This window comes from Oncorhynchus nerka, linkage group LG25 (assembly GCF_034236695.1).
Source record: "Oncorhynchus nerka isolate Pitt River linkage group LG25, Oner_Uvic_2.0, whole genome shotgun sequence".
In the NCBI taxonomy this organism is placed as follows: Eukaryota; Metazoa; Chordata; class Actinopteri; order Salmoniformes; family Salmonidae; genus Oncorhynchus; species Oncorhynchus nerka.
The window spans coordinates 9,016,897-9,039,706 of NC_088420.1; the positions used below are offsets into that span (position 1 = coordinate 9,016,897).

Consider the following 22,810-nt stretch of genomic DNA (forward strand, 5'->3'; position numbering starts at 1 on the left):
GGTGTCTTCTTAGCAGGGGACGATGACTGAATCAATGAATACATATTAGTGTTGGGTCCTCCAAATACACCATTCCTAATTCATTTACATTCCCCAAACTTTTCAATTTTTCAATTTAATTTTCTCTACATCCCTTAAGTCCTTAAGTCTCACTCACTCACTCACTCACTCACTCACTCACTCACTCACTCACTCACTCACTCACTCACTCACTCACTCACTCACTCACTCACTCACTCATACTTCCCCTCTTATTTCATATTCTGCCTCTTTCTCTCTCTCTCTCTCTCTGTGTGAAGTAGAAAACATGAATCTGTGCTTGTGGTTAAGCGATTGATCCGGGTATTGATCCCTCTTGCCTGAATGGCCGTAAAGGTGTTAAATTGATTTCTGGGAGGATATATATTTTTCATTACAAGCACTGTGAGAAGTTCCTACTTAAAAATAAGAAAAGAAGCCGTGATGATATTAATCTATTGAAAAAGTACACCTTGAAAATAGCCTTAAATGTTTGGAGTAGTTCGGGCTCATCTTAAAGAGGCTATTCGACTGCTCTCAGTGCCAAAACCCAAAGCTAACAAGGTAAAGCCTTGGTCATAACTGTTTTATGATTTCACTGTTGCATGGAGGGTTACAGTCAGACCAATAAACAGGGATGGGTAGTGTCAACTGAGTGTGCCACAGCTTAATACACTGCAGATACAAGGTGCACTACAGACACAAAGTGCACTACAGACACAAAGTGCACTACAGATACAAGGTGCACTACAGACACAAAGTGCACTACAGACACAAAGTGCACTACAGACACAAAGTGCACTACAGACACAAAGTGCACTACAGACACAAAGTGCACTACAGACACAAAGTGCACTACTGACACATTCTGGAAGTTTAGCTGCTATTTGCTCTTCACCATCTGCACTACAGATTTTTCAGAACTACAGAAATCTAATCTGAAAGGTGCACTACAGACACGTTTTATTGATCGTGCACTACAGTTGTATGGTTTTGATGATGACACTTCTGAAGTTTAGCTGCTATTTTCTTCACCATCTGTTTTTTAAAGCCATCATCCATGTTCTCTACTGTTTAGTGTTTAGGGTGTGATCAATATCAGCCTGGCCGAACCTCCCGAATAACACGTGTTATTGGTTCCATATAGTTCAATCAACTGTAACATTTATTCAAAACTTTATTGGGACATTTACTTTTAAGAAATGTTATTGTCTAAAGCTGTTGGCTTTTGGCTACATGTTATATGATCTACAACACGTTCACAGTCCAGTTCTCAGGAACAGAATACAGAACAGACAGAGACAGTAAATAAATCCCCTCCTTTGTCAGACCACTCCTTGTATCTGAGTGGACGGACAGACGGACTTGTGAAATCCAGAGCTGGTTTGATTCCACCATGTGACAGTGCAAAGGAAAGTCTTGTCAGGGACTGGCACTCAAAGGGGTCGGCGATGCCACTCCACGCTCTCACTTTGCTCGTCTCGTCTCGGTCGCTGTGCGGGTGACTCTCGTTCCCGCCTCAAGTCCCCTACGTCTCTCCTCGATAACCTGGCTCTATCTGGAGTGATGCTGCCAGAAAGGAAGCTCTATCTGGAGTGATGCTGCCAGAAAGGAAGCTCTATCTGGAGTGATGCTGCCAGAAAGGAAGCTCTATCTGGAGTGATGCTGCCAGAAAGGAAGTTCTGTCTGGAGTGATGCTGCCAGAAAGGCAGCGTGAGGACGGCTCCCTTTGATGGGGACCCCGGCACTCGCCTGGACCCCTGACAAGTCTGCTTTGAAGAGCAGGGTCTAACTGCCCATCTTTCTCCCCCTCTGTCTCTCTCCCTCTCTCTCTCTCTGTCTGTCTCTGTCTCTCTCTATCTGTCTCTCCCTGTCTCTGTCTCTCTCTGTCTCTCTCTGTCTCTCTCTGCCTCTTTCTCTCTCTGTCTCTCTCTGTATGCCTCTCTCTCTCTCTCTCTCTCTCTCTCTCTCTCTCTCCCTCCCTCTCTCTCTCTGTCTCTCTCTCTCTCTCTCTGTCTGTCTCTCTCTCTCTGCGAGGGTATTTAACTAGTCATGCTGACAGAGACAGGGATGGGGGATCAAAATACAGTAAGATGTACAGTCGTTCACCCTCCCCCTCCATCCCTCCCTCCCTCCCTCCCTGATGGTTTTACTGACTGCATTATAATGTCGTATGTCGCCTCCAGTCACCCGTCCCACAGAAAGGAAGGATGAGAGAAAAAACACAGGAATTACAAGGACTGTCAGAATTTGTGGTAAAGGTCACTGCGGCTTCGTTGTATTTTGTCCTATCTCAGTTTGATTAAAAGAGGAATGAATACATGTCATGTTGATACAGACAGACCAGACCAGAACAGAACAGAGCAGAACAACAGACAGACAGACAGACAGACAGACAGACAGACAGACAGACAGACAGACAGACAGACAGACAGACAGACAGACAGACAGACAGAACAGAACAGAACAGAACAGAACAGACAGACAGTCAGTCAGTCAGACAGTATCGGCTTGCCCTGCTCCTCCAAGCGAACTCTCAGCCTATAGTGCCATTGTTATGCCTGGGTGGAGGCTAAATACCTCCTCTGCAGTCAAAACAATCAGTCTCAACAACAGTTACGCTGAAAACTACCACAGTGTCATTCAAGGTAATAACGTGTTTTTTTTAACGTACAGTAGAATATCCATTAGCTCAGTGATATCACAGCTGAAACAAATGGCCTCGTTTACAAAGTTCCATAATGGATAATAGCATTCCTTTTCTCCACCAATTTTTACCGTACCTGTTAGTCAGGCAGTTAACCAAGGATCTGCATTCTTATGTAAAAACTCATTGCTGTTTCAGAGTGCAACGTCACAGACCTCAACTGTTAACCCAAGGAATCTCTCAGACTCAGGTAAAAGTGCATTTCGCCACAACAACACCAACCCGAAGCGTTTTGCGAAGCCAACGTCATCCGCAAGTCAGATAAATAGTATCGAGGGTGACACTGTTTGTCGAAAAGGGTGGGGTGGGGGGGAAGGAGGGGTGAGAGAGAAATCTCTGTCTTTTTTCCTCATTCTTTTGCTTCTGAATGTGGCCTTTCTGTGTTCGTTCTGTGTTTGTGGCTACGGTGTGGAATGATTAACACGCTGAACCCTGGGAAATAACTGGTTCACAATGGATGGGTTGTTGCAGTGTATCAGACTACCTTCAACGTGCGTCAGTCACCGGGATGGGAGACACCAGCCCCCTTGTTGCTGAGAAACTCGCTACTTAATCACTGAGAACTGGGAAATCACTCAGCCACTGGTGGCACTGGGCAAACAGATAACACCAGTGATGCTGACGAACACGGGCACGTGCACGGGCTCTTTGGAGAAAAAAAACGGGGTTGTGGATGTGTTTGAACGGGGAAGGAAGTAGGGGACGACGGTTATGTGATACTGCAGTATAGTGTGAGAGTGTCTACCTTCTACGAGTGATGTAGTGATAAAACAGGTGGGTAAACTCTTATCGTCAATCCCTATACTTTCAATGTAGTTTTCTGAAAACATTGGGATGAACTGCATTTACCCTCCACTACACACTATTCCACATGTGGAATAGGACTCCCGAGTGGCGCAGTGGTTTGGGGCACTGCATCTCAGTGGAAGAGGCGTCACTACAGTCCCTGGTTCAAATCCAGGCTATATCACTTCCGGCTGTGATTGGGAGTCCCATAGGGCGGCGCGCAATTGGCCCAGCGTCGCCCGGGGTAGGCCGTCATTTTAAATAAGAATGTTTTCTTAACTGACTTACCTAGTTAAATAAATGTTAAAATCTTTTTTTTTTTTTAAATGACAAATTAAAATCAAAATAGTGATCAACACTAGTCGATCTAGTTGTGTCTACTTGTCAAAGCCACAAAAGTGTTGTAGCTCGCTTCACCCAAAAATCTTTCACTAAGAGAATATTGTCAGGGAGGTGTTTTCATGTCTCGTTTTGTATCCTTTTTATTTAAAGGCGGAATAAACGTAGCATGACACGTTGGCAGAGCATTATCATTAGCATCATTATCATTAGCATCATTATCATTAGCATCATTAGCATTAGCATCATTAGCATTAGCATCATTAGCATTAGCATCATTTTACATTAGCATCAACGTCAACAAATGACCTATTCTTTTCTCTTTTCTCCCTTTGTCTCACGAACAGGTGGACGACCAAATGAAGCTCCTCCAGAACTGTTGGAGCGAGCTCCTCATCCTCGACCACATTTTCCGTCAGGTGATGCACGCCAAAGAGGGCTCCATCCTATTGGTCACCAGCCAACAGGTAAGTCACCTGACTCCCCAAAACACCGCCCGCCCCTCCCCTCCCCTTCTCCCCACACCCTCCCCCGAGACCTCATCAGACACTCAGCACGTGCACATCAACACCCTTTTAGACCACACCGGCTCCCCTCGCAGTCACCGCTCCATTAAAAATAGATTACGCTTGTAGGTATAAGCTAATGTGACCAGAATAATCAATTATGCATTTTCTCTTTTTTTTTTTTTCCTTTTTTTTGCATCAAGCAAGACTCCTAATGGTGAATAAATAAAGTGCTTGGTTAAGCATGCCTGTGGAGTCATAGCGGTAGGGGGAAGAAAGCCTATTATGATTTACCTTTGCGGTGCCCCAGAGGAGCCTGCGAGGGCTGACGCCTGAGGCTCCTGACGAGGCCCTCAACACAGCCTGTGATTCATCAGTCAGTATGTCAACTGGCAAAGAGGGAGAAACGGATGCTTGCTATGAATAGGGCTCGGGAACGCCCGGCACGCCTGTCAGTGAGACAAGACCACTTCATTATTGATGGGGCGGGTCTTTCCGAAACGTTGCTCTTCAACAAAATGTTCTCCAACAATAGATGAGGGCATTAATATTTAGGCAAGGTGAGGAGGGTCTGTTGATCTCTGATTATTAGTGGTCAGGAAGTTGACCTCTGATTAATAGTGGTCAGATAGTTGACCTCTGATTATTAGTGGTCAGATAGTTGACCTCTGATTATTAGTGGTCAGGAAGTTGACCTTTGATTATTAGTGGTCAGATAGTTGACCTCTGATTATTAGTGGTCAGATAGTTGACCTCTGATTATTAGTGGTCAGATAGTGGACCTCTGATTATTAGTGGTCAGATAGTTGACCTTTGATTATTAGTGGTCAGATAGTTGACCTTTGATTATTAGTGGTCAGATAGTTGACCTTTGATTATTAGTGGTCAGATAGTTGACCTCTGATTATTAGTGGTCAGATAGTTGACCTCTGATTATTAGTGGTCAGATAGTGGACCTTTGATTATTAGTGGTCTGATTATTAGTGGTCAGATAGTTGACCTTTGATTATTAGTGGTCAGATAGTTGACCTTTGATTATTAGTGGTCAGATAGTTGACCTCTAATTATTAGTGGTCAGATAGTTGACCTCTGATTATTAGTGGTCAGATAGTTGACCTCTGATTATTAGTGGTCAGATAGTTGACCTCTGATTATTAGTGGTCAGATAGTTGACCTTTGATTATTAGTGGTCAGATAGTTGACCTTTGATTATTAGTGGTCAGATAGTTGACCTTTGATTATTAGTGGTCAGATAGTTGACCTCTGATTATTAGTGGTCAGATAGTTGACCTCTGATTATTAGTGGTCAGATAGTGGTCCTCTGATTATTAGTGGTCAGATAGTTGACCTTTGATTATTAGTGGTCAGATAGTTGACCTTTGATTATTAGTGGTCAGATAGTTGACCTCTGATTATTAGTGGTCAGGAAGTTGACCTCTGGTTATTAGTGGTCAGATAGTTGACCTCTGATTATTAGTGGTCAGATAGTTGACCTCTGATTATTAGTGGTCAGATAGTTGACCTCTGATTATTAGTGGTCAGATAGTTGACCTCTGGTTATTAGTGATGGGGAGTTTTCATCTCAGTGCTCTCACACAGAGATAGATACATAAACACATACTCACACTCATAAACACACACATACACACACAACGCTCAGACACACACAGACAAACACACACACAGCGCTCAGACACACACACATAACGCTCAGACGCACACAGACACTCCCAACGCTCAGACGCACACAGACACTCACACACACAGCGCTCAGACACACATAGACACACAACGCTCAGACACACACAGACACACACACACACAACGCTCAGACACAAACAGACACTCCCAACGCTCAGACGCACACAGACACTCACACACACAGCGCTCAGACACACACAGACACATAGCACTCAGACACACACAGACACACACACAGCGCTCAGACACACACACAGATACACAGTGCTCAGACACACACAAACACACAGCGCTCAGACACACACACAGATACACAGCGCTCAGACACACACACAGATACACAGTGCTCAGACACACACAATCACACAGCGCTCAGACACACACAGACACACAGCGCTCAGACACACACAGACACACGGCAGTCAGACACACACACAGCGCTCAGACACACACAGACACACAGCACTCAGACACACACACACAGCATTCAGACACACACAGCACTCAGACGCACACAAACACAAAACGCTCTGTCTCCATTGCTCTGTGTTTGATTAGCCAGGGCTGGCTATCAGCAGGTCTCGGCCAGTAAAGGAGAGCGAAGGGGAGGATTAGGAGACAGAGGGAGGAGGAGGAGGCGGGAGGAGGAGGAGGAGGGAGAACGAGGAGACAGAGGGAGGACGAGGAGTAGGAGACAGGGGAGGGGAAGGAGACAGGGGAGGAGGAGGAGACAGAGGACGGAGGAGGAGACAGAGGGAGGAGGAAACAGAGGGAGGAGGAGGAGGAGACAGAGGGAGGAGGAGGAGACAGAGGAAGGAGATGGAGGAGGAGGAGACAGAGGGAGGAGATGGAGGAGACATAGGAAGGAGGAGGAGGAGACAGCGGGAGGAGGAGATGGGGGAGAAGGAGGAGGAGACAGGGGAGGAGGAGACAGAGGGAGTAGGAGGAGGAGACGGGGGAGGAGGAGGTGACAGAGGAGGAGTAGGAGGAGACAGGGGAGGAGGAGACAGAGGGAGGAGGAGGAGACAGGGGAGGAGAGGAGATGGGGAGGGGGACAGAGTCAGGGGAGGTGTAGGACCAGGTCTAGTTTGCATATTTTGGTTAATGAACAGCTGGTGTTGGGGGCCAAAGGGGGATCATGGAGGGGGACCAGGGAGGGGTGAATCAGGGAGGGGGACCAGGGAGGGGTGAGTCAGGGAGGGAGACCAGGGAGGGGTGAATCAGGGACGGTGATCCAGGGAGGGGTGAGTCAGGGAGGGGGCCCAGGGAGGGGTGAATCAGGGATGGGGACCAGGGAGGGGTGAATCAGGGTTGGGGACCAGGGAGGGGTGAATCAGGGAGGGGTGAATCAGGGAGGGGACCAGGGAGGGGTGAATCAGGGAGGAGGACCAGGGAGGGGTGAATCAGGGAGGGGGACCAGGGAGGGGTGAATCAGGGAGGGGGACCAGGGAGGGGTGAATCAGGGAGGGGTGAATCAGGGATGGGTGAATCAGGGAGGGGGACCAGGGAGGGGTGAGTCAGGGAGGGAGACCAGGGAGGGGTGAATCAGGGACGGTGATCCAGGGAGGGGTGAGTCAGGGAGGGGGCCCAGGGAGGGGTGAATCAGGGATGGGGACCAGGGAGGGGTGAATCAGGGATGGGGACCAGGGAGGGGTGAATCAGGGTTGGGGACCAGGGAGGGGTGAATCAGGGAGGGGTGAATCAGGGAGGGGGACCAGGGAGGGGTGAATCAGGGAGGGGGACCAGGGAGGGGTGAATCAGGGAGGGGGACCAGGGAGGGGTGAATCAGGGAGGGGGACCAGGGAGGGGTGAATCAGGGAGGGGTGAATCAGGGATGGGTGAATCAGGGAGGGGGACCAGGGAGGGGTGAATCAGGGAGGGGGACCAGGGAGGGTGAATCAGGGAGGGGGACCAGGGAGGGGTGAATCAGGGAGGGGGACCAGGGAGGGGTGAGTCAGGGAGGGGGACCAGGGAGGGGTGAGTCAGGGAGGGGTACCAGGGGGGTGAATCAGGGGAGGGGGACCAGGGAGGGGTGAATCAGGGAGGGAAGAGCGCCTCTCAAACCATTCATTATCTTCTATTATTCACAATGAGACCAGGGGACAGCAGCTTTAAAGCTAGGGCCAACCTCTTAACATCACCACCACCACTACCACCACTTTAACCAGCACCACCACGTTAACCAGCACCACCCCTTTAACCAGCACCACCCCTTTAACCAGCACCACCACTTTAACCAGCACCACCCCTTCAACCAGCACCACCCCTTTAACCAGCACCACCACTTTAACCAGCACCACCCCTTTAACCAGCACCACCCCTTCAACCAGCACCACACCTTCAACCAGCAACACCACTAACATCACCACTACCACCTCCACCATTAACACCACCACTATAACCACCACCATTAACACCACCACTATCACCACCACCACTAACATCACCACTATCACCACCACCACCACTAACATCACCACTATCACCACCACCACTAACATCACCACTATCACCACCACCACTAACATCACCACTATCACCACCACCACTAACACCACCACTATCACCACCACCACTAACACCACCACTATCACCACCACCACTAACATCACCACTATCACCACCACCACTAACATCACCACTATCACCACCACCACTTTAACCACCACCACTATCACCACCACCACTAACATCACCACTATCACCACCACCACTAACATCACCACTATCACCACCACCACTTTAACCACCACCACTATCACCACCACCACTAACATCACCACTATCACCACCACCACTAACATCACCACTATCACTAACATCACCACTATCACCACCACCACCACTAACAACACCACTATCACCACCACCACTAACATCACCACTATCACCACCACCACTATCAGCACCACCACCACCACTAACATCACCACTATCACCACCACCACTAACATCACCACTATCACCACCACCACTAACATCACCACTATCACCACCACCACTAACACCACCACCACTAACATCACCACTATCAACACCACCACTAACATCACCACTATCACCACCACCACTAACATCACCACTATCACCACCACCACTAACATCACCACCACCACCACTAAACATCACCACTATCACCACCACCACTAACATCAGCACCACCACCACCACTAACATCACCACTATCACCACCACCACTAACATCACCACTATCACCACCACCACTAACATCACCACTATCACCACCACCACCACTAACATCACCACTATCACCACCACTGCCACTAACATCACCACTATCACCACCACCACCACTAACATCACCACTATCACCACCACCACTAACATCACCACTATCACCACCACTACTAACACCACCACTATCACCACCACCACTAACATCACCACTATCACCACCACCACTAACATCACCACTATCAGCACCACCACCACCACTAACATCACCACTATCACCACCACCACTAACATCACCACTATCACCACCACCACTAACATCACCACTATCACCACCACCACTAACATCACCACCACCACCACCACTAACATCACCACTATCACCACCACCACTAACATCACCACTATCACCACCACCACTAACATCACCACTATCACCACCACCACTAACACCACCACTATCACCACCACCACTAACATCAACACTATCACCACCACCACTATCACACCACCACTTTAACCACCACTACTAAAACCACCACCACCACTATAACCACTACCACCACTATAACCACTATAACCACCACCACCATCGCTACCACTATAACCGCCACCACTATAACCACCACCACCACTATAACCACCACCACTATAACCACCACCACCACTATAACCACCACCACTATAACCACCACCACCATCACTACCACTATAACCACCACCACTATAACCACCACCACTATAACCACCACCACTATAACCACCATCACTATAACCACCACCACTATAACACCACCACCACTATAACCACCACCACTATAACCACCACCACTATAACCACCACCACTATAACCACTACCACTATAACCACCACCACTATAACCACCACCACTACTATATCCACTACCACTATAACCACCCCTATAACCACCACCACTACCACCACTATCACCACTACCACCACCACTATCACCACCACCACCACTATCATAACCACTACCACTATCACCACCACTACCACTATAACCACTACCACTATCACCTCCACTACCACTATAACCACTACCACCACTATAACCACTACCATTATAACCACTACCACCATCACCACCACCACTATCACCACTATAACCACCACCACTATAACGACTACCACTATTACCACAACCACCATCACAACCACCACCAAAAGCACACACCAGTATGTTGTCCATAGTAGAAACTGCCGCTTTGCCTGCTGTTGTCAGAATGGCCCCGGTGCACCACTGGGGTACTGTTGTCAGAATGGCCCCGGTGCACCACTGGGGTACTGTTGTCAGAATGGCCCCGGTGCACCACTGGGGTACTGTTGTCAGAATGGCCCCGGTGCACCACTGGGGTACTGTTGTCAGAATGGCCCCGGTGCACCACTGGGGTACTGTTGTCAGAATGGCCCCGGTGGTACCACTGGGGTACTGTTGTCAGAATGGCCCCGGTGGTACCACTGGGGTACTGTTGTCAGAATGGCCCCGGTGGTACCACTGGGGTACTGTTGTCAGAATGGCCCCGGTGGTACCACTGGGGTACTGTTGTCAGAATGGCCCCGGTGGTACCACTGGGGTACTGTTGTCAGAATGGCCCCGGTGGTACCACTGGGGTACTGTTGTCAGAATGGCCCCGGTGCACCACTGGGGTACTGTTGTCAGAATGGCCCCGGTGCACCACTGGGGTACTGTTGTCAGAATGGCCCCGGTGCACCACTGGGGTACTGTTGTCAGAATGGCCCCGGTGCACCACTGGGGTACTGTTGTCAGAATGGCCCCGGTGGTACCACTGGGGTACTGTTGTCAGAATGGCCCCGGTGCACCACTGGGGTACTGTTGTCAGAATGGCCCCGGTGCACCACTGGTGATTAGCGGAGAAATGTAAGCAATTCATAAGCTTCAGGACATGTCCCCGCCCCTTCCTCCCTCACTGACCTCCTGTCTGTCAGCTTAGTCAGAAATTGGCCTTCGGAGGAATCTGATATAGCAACTTATATGTAATGACCCAAATCTAATTTATACAGCTCTTTGGTCTGTCTTGTACTGAACTGTCTTTGGTTCAAACACAAGATACGTGACTGCTGGTGTCATGTGAAAACACTGGCTGAGTTCAGTAGGGTATGAATGCACAAGCATTGTCTTGCCATTTCCTCGGCACGATAAGTCTTTGATATTGCTTGATGTCAATGGCACTGGCACATGAAAGGCAAATGTGAAAATATTGTTCAAAAAAATCTTCTCTGAACAAACACATTTATTCAGCAGGTTTCCACTACTTTCGAATAACATTGTCTTTTTAAAGGAACTGTAACGGAATTCTTCGTCCTCCTCTGACGAGGAGTATGAAATGTCGGACCAATGCGCAGTGTGGTATGTGTTCATGATGTTTATTAACTGAACAACAAAATACAAAATAACAATGTGAAATATACGAAAACAGAAACAGTCCTGAAAGGTGCAGAAAACACTAGACAGAAAACAATCACCCACAAAACACAGGTGGGAAAAGGCTGCCTAAGTATGATTCTCAATCAGAGACAACTAACGACACCTGCCTCTGATTGAGAACCATACCAGGCCAAACACAGAACAGGCTACCTAAGTATGATTCTCAATCAGAGACAACGAACGACACCTGCCTCTGATTGAGAACCATACCAGGCCAAACACAGAACAGGCTACCTAAGTATGATTCTCAATCAGAGACAACGAACGACACCTGCCTCTGATTGAGAACCATACCAGGCCAAACACAGAACAGGCTACCTAAGTATGATTCTCAATCAGAGACAACGAACGACACCTGCCTCTGATTGAGAACCATACCAGGCCAAACACAGAACAGGCTACCTAAGTATGATTCTCAATCAGAGACAACGAACGACACCTGCCTCTGATTGAGAACCATACCAGGCCAAACACAAAACCACGACATTGAAAAAAGAACATAGACGGCCTACCCCAACTCACGCCCTGACCAAACTTAAACAAAGACATAACAAAGGAACTAAGGTCAGAACGTGACAGGAACTTTCTGTTTTCTTTGAAGTAGAACACTCTAATCCAAATTTCTGAAAGATTTGGGGCTAAATTCAATCCGTATTGCTGAAGAGCCACGCTATAGCGGGATAGAAATTTAAAGCCAATGTTCTCGCGTTAGCGGAGACTGCGTTCACTGTAAATTATGCACATGTCAGCTCAATCGGAAATTAACTTAGAATTTAAATTTCAAATTGCACTACTGTGCTGAACTTCAACGATACGGATTGAATCTAGCCCTTACACAATTAATTGAAGGCATTGTTTTTTTATACAGTGCCTTGCAAAGGTATTTAAACCCAACATCTCTCATCACCCCGAGAATACATTTACATTACATTACATTTAAGTCATTTAGCAGACGCTCTTATCCAGAGCGACTTACAAATTGGTGCTTTCACCTTATGACATCCAGTGGAACAGCCACTTTACAATAGTGCATCTAGGTCTTTTAAGGGGGGGGGGAGAAGGATTACTTTATCCTATCCTAGGTATTCCTTAAAGAGGTGGGGTTTCAGGTGTCTCCGGAAGGTGGTGATTGACTCCGCTGTCCTGGCGTCGTGAGGGAGTTTGTTCCACCATTGGGGGGCCAGAGCAGCGAACAGTTTTGACTGGGCTGAGCGGGAACTGTACTTCCTCAGTGGTAGGGAGGCGAGCAGGCCAGAGGTGGATGAACGCAGTGCCCTTGTTTGGGTGTAGGGCCTGATCAGAGCCTGGAGGTAGTGAGGTGCCGTTCCCCTCACAGCTCCGTAGGCAAGCACCATGGTCTTGTAGCGGATGCGAGCTTCAACTGGAAGCCAGTGGAGAGAGCGGAGGAGCGGGGTGACGTGAGAGAACTTGGGAAGGTTGAACACCAGACGGGCTGCGGCGTTCTGGATGAGTTGTAGGGGTTTAATGGCACAGGCAGGGAGCCCAGCCAACAGCGAGTTGCAGTAATCCAGACGGGAGATGACAAGTGCCTGGATTAGGACCTGCGCCGCTTCCTGTGTGAGGCAGGGTCGTACTCTGCGGATGTTGTAGAGCATGAACCTACAGGAACGGGCCACCGCCTTGATGTTATTTGAGAACGACAGGGTGTTGTCCAGGATCACGCCAAGGTTCTTAGCGCTCTGGGACGAGGACACAATGGAGTTGTCAACCGTGATGGCGAGATCATGGAACGGGCAGTCCTTCCCCGGGAGGAAGAGCAGCTCCGTCTTGCCGAGGTTCAGCTTGAGGTGATGATCCGTCATCCACACTGATATGTCTGCCAGACATGCAGAGATGCGATTCGCCACCTGGTCGTCAGAAGGGGAAAGGAGAAAATTAATTGTGTGTCGTCTGCATAGCAATGATAGGAGAGACCATGTGAGGTTATGACAGAGCCAAGTGACTTGGTGTATAGCGAGAATAGGAGAGGGCCTAGAACAGAGCCCTGGGGACACCAGTGGTGAGAGCACGTGGTGAGGAGACGGATTCTCGCCACGCCACCTGGTAGGAGCGACCTGTCAGGTAGGACGCAATCCAAGCGTGGGCCGCGCCGGAGATGCCCAACTCGGAGAGGGTGGAGAGGAGGATCTGATGGTTCACAGTATCGAAGGCAGCCGATAGGTCTAGAAGGATGAGAGCAGAGGAGAGAGAGTTAGCTTTAGCAGTGCGGAGCGCCTCCGTGATACAGAGAAGAGCAGTCTCAGTTGAATGACTAGTCTTGAAACCTGACTGATTTGGATCAAGAAGGTCATTCTGAGAGAGATAGCGGGAGAGCTGGCCAAGGACGGCACGTTCAAGAGTTTTGGAGAGAAAAGAAAGAAGGGATACTGGTCTGTAGTTGTTGACATCGGAGGGATCGAGTGTAGGTTTTTCAGAAGGGGTGCAACTCTCGCTCTCTTGAAGACGGGAGGGACGTAGCCAGCGGTCAGGGATGAGTTGATGAGCGAGGTGAGGTAAGGGAGAAGGTCACCGGAGATGGTCTGGAGAAGAGAGGAGGGGATAGGGTCAAGCGGGCAGGTTGTTGGGCGGCCGGCCGTCACAAGACGCGAGATGTCATCTGGAGAGAGAGGGGAGAAAGAGGTCAGAGCACAGGGTAGGGCAGTGTGAGCAGAACCAGCGGTGTCGTTTGACTTAGCAAACGAGGATCGGATGTCGTCGACCTTCTTTTCAAAATGGTTGACGAAGTCATCTGCAGAGAGGGAGGAGGGGGGGGAGGGGGAGGAGGATTCAAGAGGGAGGAGAAGGTGGCAAAGAGCTTCCTAGGGTTAGAGGCAGATGCTTGGAATTTAGAGTGGTAGAAAGTGGCTTTAGCAGCAGAGAGAGAAGAGGAAAATGTAGAGAGGAGGGAGTGAAAGGATGACAGGTCCGCAGGGAGGCGAGTTTTCCTCCATTTCCGCTCGGCTGCCCGGAGCCCTGTTCTGTGAGCTCGCAATGAGTCGTCGAGCCACGGAGCGGGAGGGGAGGACCGAGCCGGCCTGGAGGATAGGGGACATAGAGAGTCAAAGGATGCAGAAAGGGAGGAGAGGAGGGTTGAGGAGGCAGAATCAGGAGATAGGTTGGAGAAGGTTTGAGCAGAGGGAAGAGATGATAGGATGGAAGAGGAGAGAGTAGCGGGGAGAGAGAGCGAAGGTTGGGACGGCGCGATACCATCCGAGTAGGGGCAGTGTGGGAAGTGTTGGATGAGAGCGAGAGGGAAAAGGATACAAGGTAGTGGTCGGAGACTTGGAGGGAGTTGCAATGAGGTTAGTGGAGGAACAGCATCTAGTAAAGATGAGGTCGAGCGTATTGCCTGCCTTGTGAGTAGGGGGGAAGGTGAGAGGGTGAGGTCAAAAGAGGAGAGGAGCGGAAAGAAGGAGGCAGAGAGGAATGAGTCAAAGGTAGACGTGGGGAGGTTAAAGTCGCCCAGAACTGTGAGAGGTGAGCCGTCCTCAGGAAAGGAGCTTATCAAGGCATCAAGCTCATTGATGAACTCTCAGAGGGAACCTGGAGGGCGATAAATGATAAGGATGTTAAGCTTGAAAGGGCTGGTAACTGTGACAGCATGGAATTCAAAGGAGGCGATAGACAGATGGGTAAGGGGAGAAAGAGAGAATGACCACTTGGGAGAGATGAGGATCCCGGTGCCACCACCCCGCTGACCAGAAGCTCTCGGGGTGTGCGAGAGCACGTGGGCGGACGAAGAGAGAGCAGTAGGAGTAGCGGTGTTGTCTGTGGTGATCCATGTTTCCGTCAGAGCCAAGAAGTCGAGGGACTGGAGGGAGGCATAGGCTGAGATGAACTCTGCCTTGTTGGCCGCAGATTGGCAGTTCCAAAGGCTACCGGAGACCTGGAACTCCACGTGGGTCGTGCGCGCTGGGACCACCAGATTAGGGTGGCTGCGGCCATGCGGTGTGGAGCGTTTGTATGGTCTGTGCAGAGAGGAGAGAACAGGGATAGACAGACACATAGTTGACAGGCTAGAGAAGAGGCTACGCTAATGCAGAGGAGATTGGAATGACAAGTGGACTACACGTCTCGAATGTTCAGAAAGTTAAGCTTACGTAGCAAGAATCTAATTGACTAAAATGATTAAAATGATAGAGTACTGCTGGGGTAGGCTAGCTGCGTTGTTGACACTACCCTAATCAAGTCGTACCGTTGAGTGTGAAGTTTCTACAATGCTGCTTATCGGGAGCTAGCTGGCTAGCTAGCAGTGTTGGTTACGTTACGTTGCATTAGGAGAACGACAATAGCTGGCTAGCTAACCTAGAAAATCGCTCTAGACTACACAATTATCTTTGAAACAAAGACGGCTATGTAGCTAGCTATGTAGCTAGCTACGATCAAACAAATCACACCGTTGGGACTGTAATGAAATGAAATGAAAAAGTGATACTACCTGTGGAGCGACGGAATGCGACCGGAATGCGAAAGTTCTATTCAGTAGACGTTGGCTGGCTATTGGCTAGCTAGGAGTGTCTCCTACGTTAAGGACGACAAAATAGCTGGCTAGCTAACCTCGGTGAATTAAGATAATCACTCTAAGACTACACACTCTAAACTACACAATTATCTTGGATACGAAGACAGCAAAGACAACTATGTAGCTATCTAATACTACACTAATCAAGTCGTTCGGTTGAGTGTGATAGTTACTACAGTGCTACGGTAGCCGGTGAACGTATGCTAGCTGGCTAGCTGCTAGGCAGATAGGAGGGCGACGAAATACGATAATAACGCAATTATCACTCTAAGACTCCACACTCTAAGCTACACAATTATCTTGGATACGAAGACAGCAAAGACAACTATGTAGCTAGCTATGTAGCTAGCTAACACTACACTAATCAAGTCGTTCAGTTGAGTGTGATAGTTACTACAGTGCTACGGTAGCCGGTGAACGTATGCTAGCTGGCTAGCTGCTAGGCAGATAGGAGGGCGACGAAATACGATAATAACGCAATTATCACTCTAAGACTCCACACTCTAAGCTACACAATTATCTTGGATACGAAGACAGCAAAGACAACTATGTAGCTAGCTATGTAGCTAGCTAACACTACACTAATCAAGACGTTCAGTTGAGTGTGATAGTTACTACAGTGCTACGGTAGACGGTGAACGTGTTGGACAGATAGGAGACGACGAAATACGATAATTACGCAATTATCTTTGATACAACGACGACTATGTAGCTAGCTAAGAGGAAATTGCTAAGATTAGACAAATCAGACCGTTGTACTATAATGAAATGTAATGAAATGTAATGAAAAAGTTATACAACCTGCAGACCGAAGCGCGGATGCGACCAGATCGCTCCAACCCGGAAGTTTAAAAAAAAAAAAAAAAAAAAAAAAAAAAAAACATCCAAAAACCAAAAAAAAATACCATCCCCACAGTGAAGCATGGTGGTGGCAGCATCATGCTGTGGGGATGTGTTTCACCGGCAGGGACTGGGAAACTAGTAAGAATTGAAGGAATGTTGGATGGTGCTAATTTCAGGGAAATTCTTGAGGGAAACCTGTTTCAGGCCTCCAGAGATTTGAGACTGGGACAGAGATTCAACTTCCAGCAGGACAATGACCCTACGCATACTGCTGAAGCAACACTCAAATGGTTTAAGGGGAAACAAAGCCCAGACCTCAATCCAATTGAGAATCTGTGGTATGACTTAAAGATTGCTGTACACCATTGCTGTACACAATCCAACTTGAAGGAGCTGGAGCAGTTTTGCCTTGAAGAATCAAAAAATCCCAGTGGCTACATGTGCCAAGTTTATAGAGACATACCCCAAGAGACTTGCAGCTGTAATTGCTGCAAACCGTGGCTCTACAAAGTATTGACTTTGGGAGGTTGAATAGTTATGCATGCTCAAATGTTTTGTTGTTGTCTTATTTCTTGTTTGTTTCACAAATGAAATATGTTGCATCTTCAAAGTGGTAGGCATGTTGTGTAAATCAGATGATATACCCTCCCCCCCCAAAAAAATATTTTAATTCCAAGTTGTATTGCAAATCAAAAGGAAAAATGCCAACAGGCTTCTACCCCTAAGCCATAAGACTGCTAAATAGTTAATTAAATGGTTTACCCGGACTATTTACACTGACCCTATCTTGCACAGACTCTGCACACTCACAAGATTATACTGTATATATCGTTTAAACACACATTACATACACACTCACTCACACACACACTACACTGACACTCTCACACAAAACACACACACACACACACACACACACACACACACACACACACACACACACACACACACACACACACACACACACACACACACACACACACACACACACACACACACACAGTCACACATCATTTGCTGTTGCTACTCTGTTTTTCATGTTACTCTTATTATTATCTATCCTGATGCCTAGTCACTTTACCCTGCCTTCATGTACATATCTACCTCAAATACCTTATTATTATCTATCCTGATGCCTAGTCACTTTACCCTGCCTTCATGTACATATCTACCTCAAATACCTTATTATTATCTATCCTGATGCCTAGTCACTTTACCCTGCCTTCATGTACATATCTACCTCAAATACCTTATTATTATCTATCCTGATGCCTAGTCACTTTACCCTGCCTTCATGTACATATCTACCTCTAATACCTTATTATTATCTATCCTGATGCCTAGTCACTTTACCCTGCCTTTATGTACATATCTACCTCAAATACCTTATTATTATCTATCCTGATGCCTAGTCACTTTACCCTGCCTTAATGTACATATCTACCTCAAATACCTTATTATTATCTATCCTGATGCCTAGTCACTTTACCCTGCCTTCATGTACATATCTACCTCAAATACCTTATTATTATCTATCTTGATATAGCTACCTGTATATAGCTCCACATTGATCTGGTACTGGCACTCCCTGTATATAGCTCCACATTGATCTGATACTGGTACTTCCTGTATTTAGCTCCACATTGATCTGGTACTGGTTCTCCCTGTATATAGCTCCACATTGATCTGGTACTGGTTCTCCCTGTATATTGCTCCACATTGATCTGGTACTGGTACTCCCTGTATATAGCTCCACATTGATCTGGTACTGGTTCTCCCTGTATATAGCTCCACATTGATCTGGTACTGGTACTCCCTGTATTAGCTCCACATTGATCCACATTGATCTGGTACTGGTACTCCCTGTATATAGCTCCACATTGATCTGGGTATACTGGTACATTGATCCTGTTCTCCCTGTATAGCTCCACATTGATCTGGTACTGGTTCTCCCTGGCTCCACATTATCTGGTATCCTGCTCCACATTGATATACTGGTTCTTCCTGTATATAGCTCCACATTGATCTGGTACTGGTTCTCCCTGTATATAGCTCCACATTGATCTGGTACTGGTACATTTCTGGTACTGTATATTAGCTCCACATTGATCTGGTACTGGTACTTCCTGTATTTAGCTCCACATTGATCTGGTACTGGTTCTTCCTGTATTTAGCTCCACATTGATCTGGTACTCCTGTATATAGCTCCACATTGATCCTGTATATAGTATCTGGTACCCTGTATATAGCTCCACATTGATTGATCCTGGCTCCACATTGATCTGGTACTTCCTGTATATAGCTCCACATTGATCTGGTACTGGTTCCTGTATATAGCTCCACATTACTGGTACTTCCTGTATATAGCTCCACATTGATCTGGTACTTCCTGTATATAGCTCCACATTGATCTGGTACTTCCTGTATATAGCTCCACATTGATCTGGTACTTCCTGTATATAGCTCCACATTGATCTGGTACTGGTACTTCCTGTATTTAGCTCCACATTGATCTGATACCATTGATATATAGCTCCACATTGATCTGATCTGGTACTGGTTCTCCCTGTATATTGGTACTCCACATTGATCTGGTACTGGTTCTCCCTGTATATAGCTCCACATTGATCTGGTACTGGTACTCCTGTATATAGCTCCACATTGATCTGGTACTGGTACTCCCTGTATATAGCTCCACATTGATCTGTATATAGTACTGGTACTCCACATTGATCTGGTACTGGTTCTCCCCTGTATATAGCTCATTGATCTGGTACTGGTTCTCCCTGTATATAGCTCCACATTGATCTGGTACTGGTTCTCCCTGTATATAGCTCCACATTGATCTGATATACTTCCTGTAGCTCCACATTGATCTGGTACTGGTTAGCTCCACATTGATCCCTCCACATTGATCTGGTACTGGTACTTCCTGTATAGCTCCACATTGATCTGGTACTGGTACTCCTGCTTCTGATCTGGTACTTGTATATAGCTCCACATTGATCTGGTACTGGTACTGGTCTTCCTGTATATTGCTCCACATTGATCTGGTACTGGCTCCACATTGATCTGGTACTTCCTGTATATAGCTCCACATTGATCTGGTACTGGTACTTCCTGTATTTAGCTCCACATTGATCTGATACTGGTACTTCCTGTATTTAGCTCCACATTGATCTGGTACTGGTTCTCCCTGTATATAGCTCCACATTGATCTGGTACTGGTTCTCCCTGTATATTGCTCCACATTGATCTGGTACTGGTACTCCCTGTATATAGCTCCACATTGATCTGGTACTGGTTCTCCCTGTATATAGCTCCACATTGATCTGGTACTGGTACTCCTAGCTCCACATTGATCTGGTAGCTAGCTTCACATTGATCTGGTACTGGTACTCCACATTGATCAGGTACTGTATATAGCTCCACATTGATCTGGTACTGGTTCTCCTGCTCCACATTGATCTGGTACTGGTTCTCCTGTATATAGCTCCACATTGATCTGGTACTGGTTCTCCTGTATATCGCTCCACATTGATCTGGTACTGGTTCTCCTGTATTAGCTCCCATTGATCTGATACTGACTTCTGTATTTAGCTCCACATTGATCTGGTACTGGTTCTTCCTGTATTTAGCTCCACATTGATCTGATCTGGTACTATAGCTCCACATTGATCTGGTTCTCCTGTATATAGCTCCACATTGATCTGGTACTGGTACTCCTGTATCCACATTGATCTGGCTAGCTCCACATTGATCTGGTACTACTCCCTGTATATAGCTCCACATTGATCTGGTACTTCCTGTATATAGCTCCACATTGATCTGGTACTTCCTGCTCCACATTGATCTTACTGGTACTCCATTCCACATTGATCTGTACTTCCTTATATAGCTCCACATTGATCTGGTTGGTATCCTGTATATAGCTCCACATTGATCTGGTACTTCCTGTATTAGCTATTGATCTGGTTGGTACTTCCAGCTCATTGATCTGGGAACATTGAGTACTTCCTGTATATAGCTCCACATTGATCTGGTACTGGTACTTCCTGTATTTAGCTCCACATTGATCTGGTACTTCCTGTATATAGCTCCACATTGATCTGGTACTGGTACTTCCTGTATATAGCTCCACATTGATCTGGTACTTCCTGTATATAGCTCCACATTGATTGGGCTGTGATCTGGTACCCTGTATATAGCTCCACATTGATCTGGTAAAATAGTGATTTACTGGTACTCCCTGTATATAGCTCCACATTGATCTGGTACTGGTTCTCCCTGTATATAGCTCCACATTGATCTGGTACTGGTTCTCCCTGTATATCGCTCCACATTGATCTGGTACTGGTTCTCCCTGTATATAGCTCCACATTGATCTGATACTGGTACTTCCTGTATTTAGCTCCACATTGATCTGGTACTGGTTCTTCCTGTATTTAGCTCCACATTGATCTGGTACTGGTTCTCCTGTTCTCCACATTGATCTGTATATAGCTCCACATTGATTGTATATAGCTCCACATTGATCCTTCCTGTATATAGCTCCACATTGATCTGGTACTGGTACTCCCTGTATATAGCTCCACATTGATCTGGTACTTCCTGTATATAGCTCCACATTGATCTGGTACTGGTACTTCCTGTATATTGCTCCACATTGATCTGGTACTGGTACTTCCTGTATATCGCTCCACATTGATCTGGTACTTCCTGTATATAGCTCCACATTGATCTGGTACTGGTACTTCCTGTATATAGCTCCACATTGAACTTCCTGTATATAGCTCCACATTGATCTGGTACTGGTACTTCATTGATCTGTACTTTGTATATAGCTCCACATTGATCTGGTACTTCCTGTATATAGCTCCACATTGATCTGGTACTGGTACTTCCTGTATTTAGCTCCACATTGATCTGGTACTTCCTGTATATAGCTCCACATTGATCTGGTACTTCCTGTATTTAGCTCCACATTGATCTGGTACTTCCTGTATATAGCTCCACATTGATCTGGTACTTCCTGTATATAGCTCCACATTGATCTGGTACTTCCTGTATTTAGCTCCATTCTTGTGTATTTTTTTTTTTTATTGTTATTTGTTTAACTTTGCATCGTTGGGAAGAGTTTGTAAGCAAGCTGTTTACGGTAAAGTCTACATCCGTTGTATTCGGGGCATGTGACAAATCAAATTAGTCACAAAAATAGTTTTTACTTAAGGCTAGGAAGCCATAACCCAAGGCATTGACATCAAGAGTCCAATCCTTCATTGAAGTTATTTCATGCACAGATGGTTTTCTATAAATTGATTGACACCTTAGGAGGGAGGGGGTGTTGACTTTTCACTGACTCATCATTTCCACCACCTCAAAAAAGGATTGAGGGAGACGAAGAGGGGGAGAGAGAGAGAGAGAGAGAGAGATGGAAAAAGAGAGGAGAAAATAGATATTCTGAGAGAGAGAGAGAGAGAGAGACAGGAGAGAGAGAGGGAGATATGAAGAGACAGAGAGAGAGATGGAAAGAGAGCGATATGGAAAGACAGAGAGAGAGGGGGAGATATGGAGAGACCGAGAGAGAGAGGGAGAGACAGGAGAGAGACAGGAGAGAGAGAGGGAGATATGAAGAGACACAGAGAGAGATGGAAAGAGAGCGATATGGAAAGACAGAGAGAGAGAGGGAGATATGGAGAGACAGAGAGAGAGAGGGAGAGAC

At 47.0% G+C, this 22,810-nt stretch overlaps 1 protein-coding gene across 2 annotated transcripts in view; it reads left to right on the forward strand.

Annotated features, from left to right (window-relative positions):
- Positions 1-22,810, forward strand: part of LOC115120968 (nuclear receptor subfamily 5 group A member 2) — a 188,110-nt gene that overhangs the window by 95,477 nt on the left and 69,823 nt on the right. For both annotated transcript variants that reach the window (XM_065009514.1, XM_065009515.1), the window contains one exon: positions 4,198-4,317. In XM_065009514.1, the coding sequence (XP_064865586.1) occupies positions 4,198-4,317 (120 nt within the window). The remainder of the gene's footprint in view (positions 1-4,197; positions 4,318-22,810) is intronic.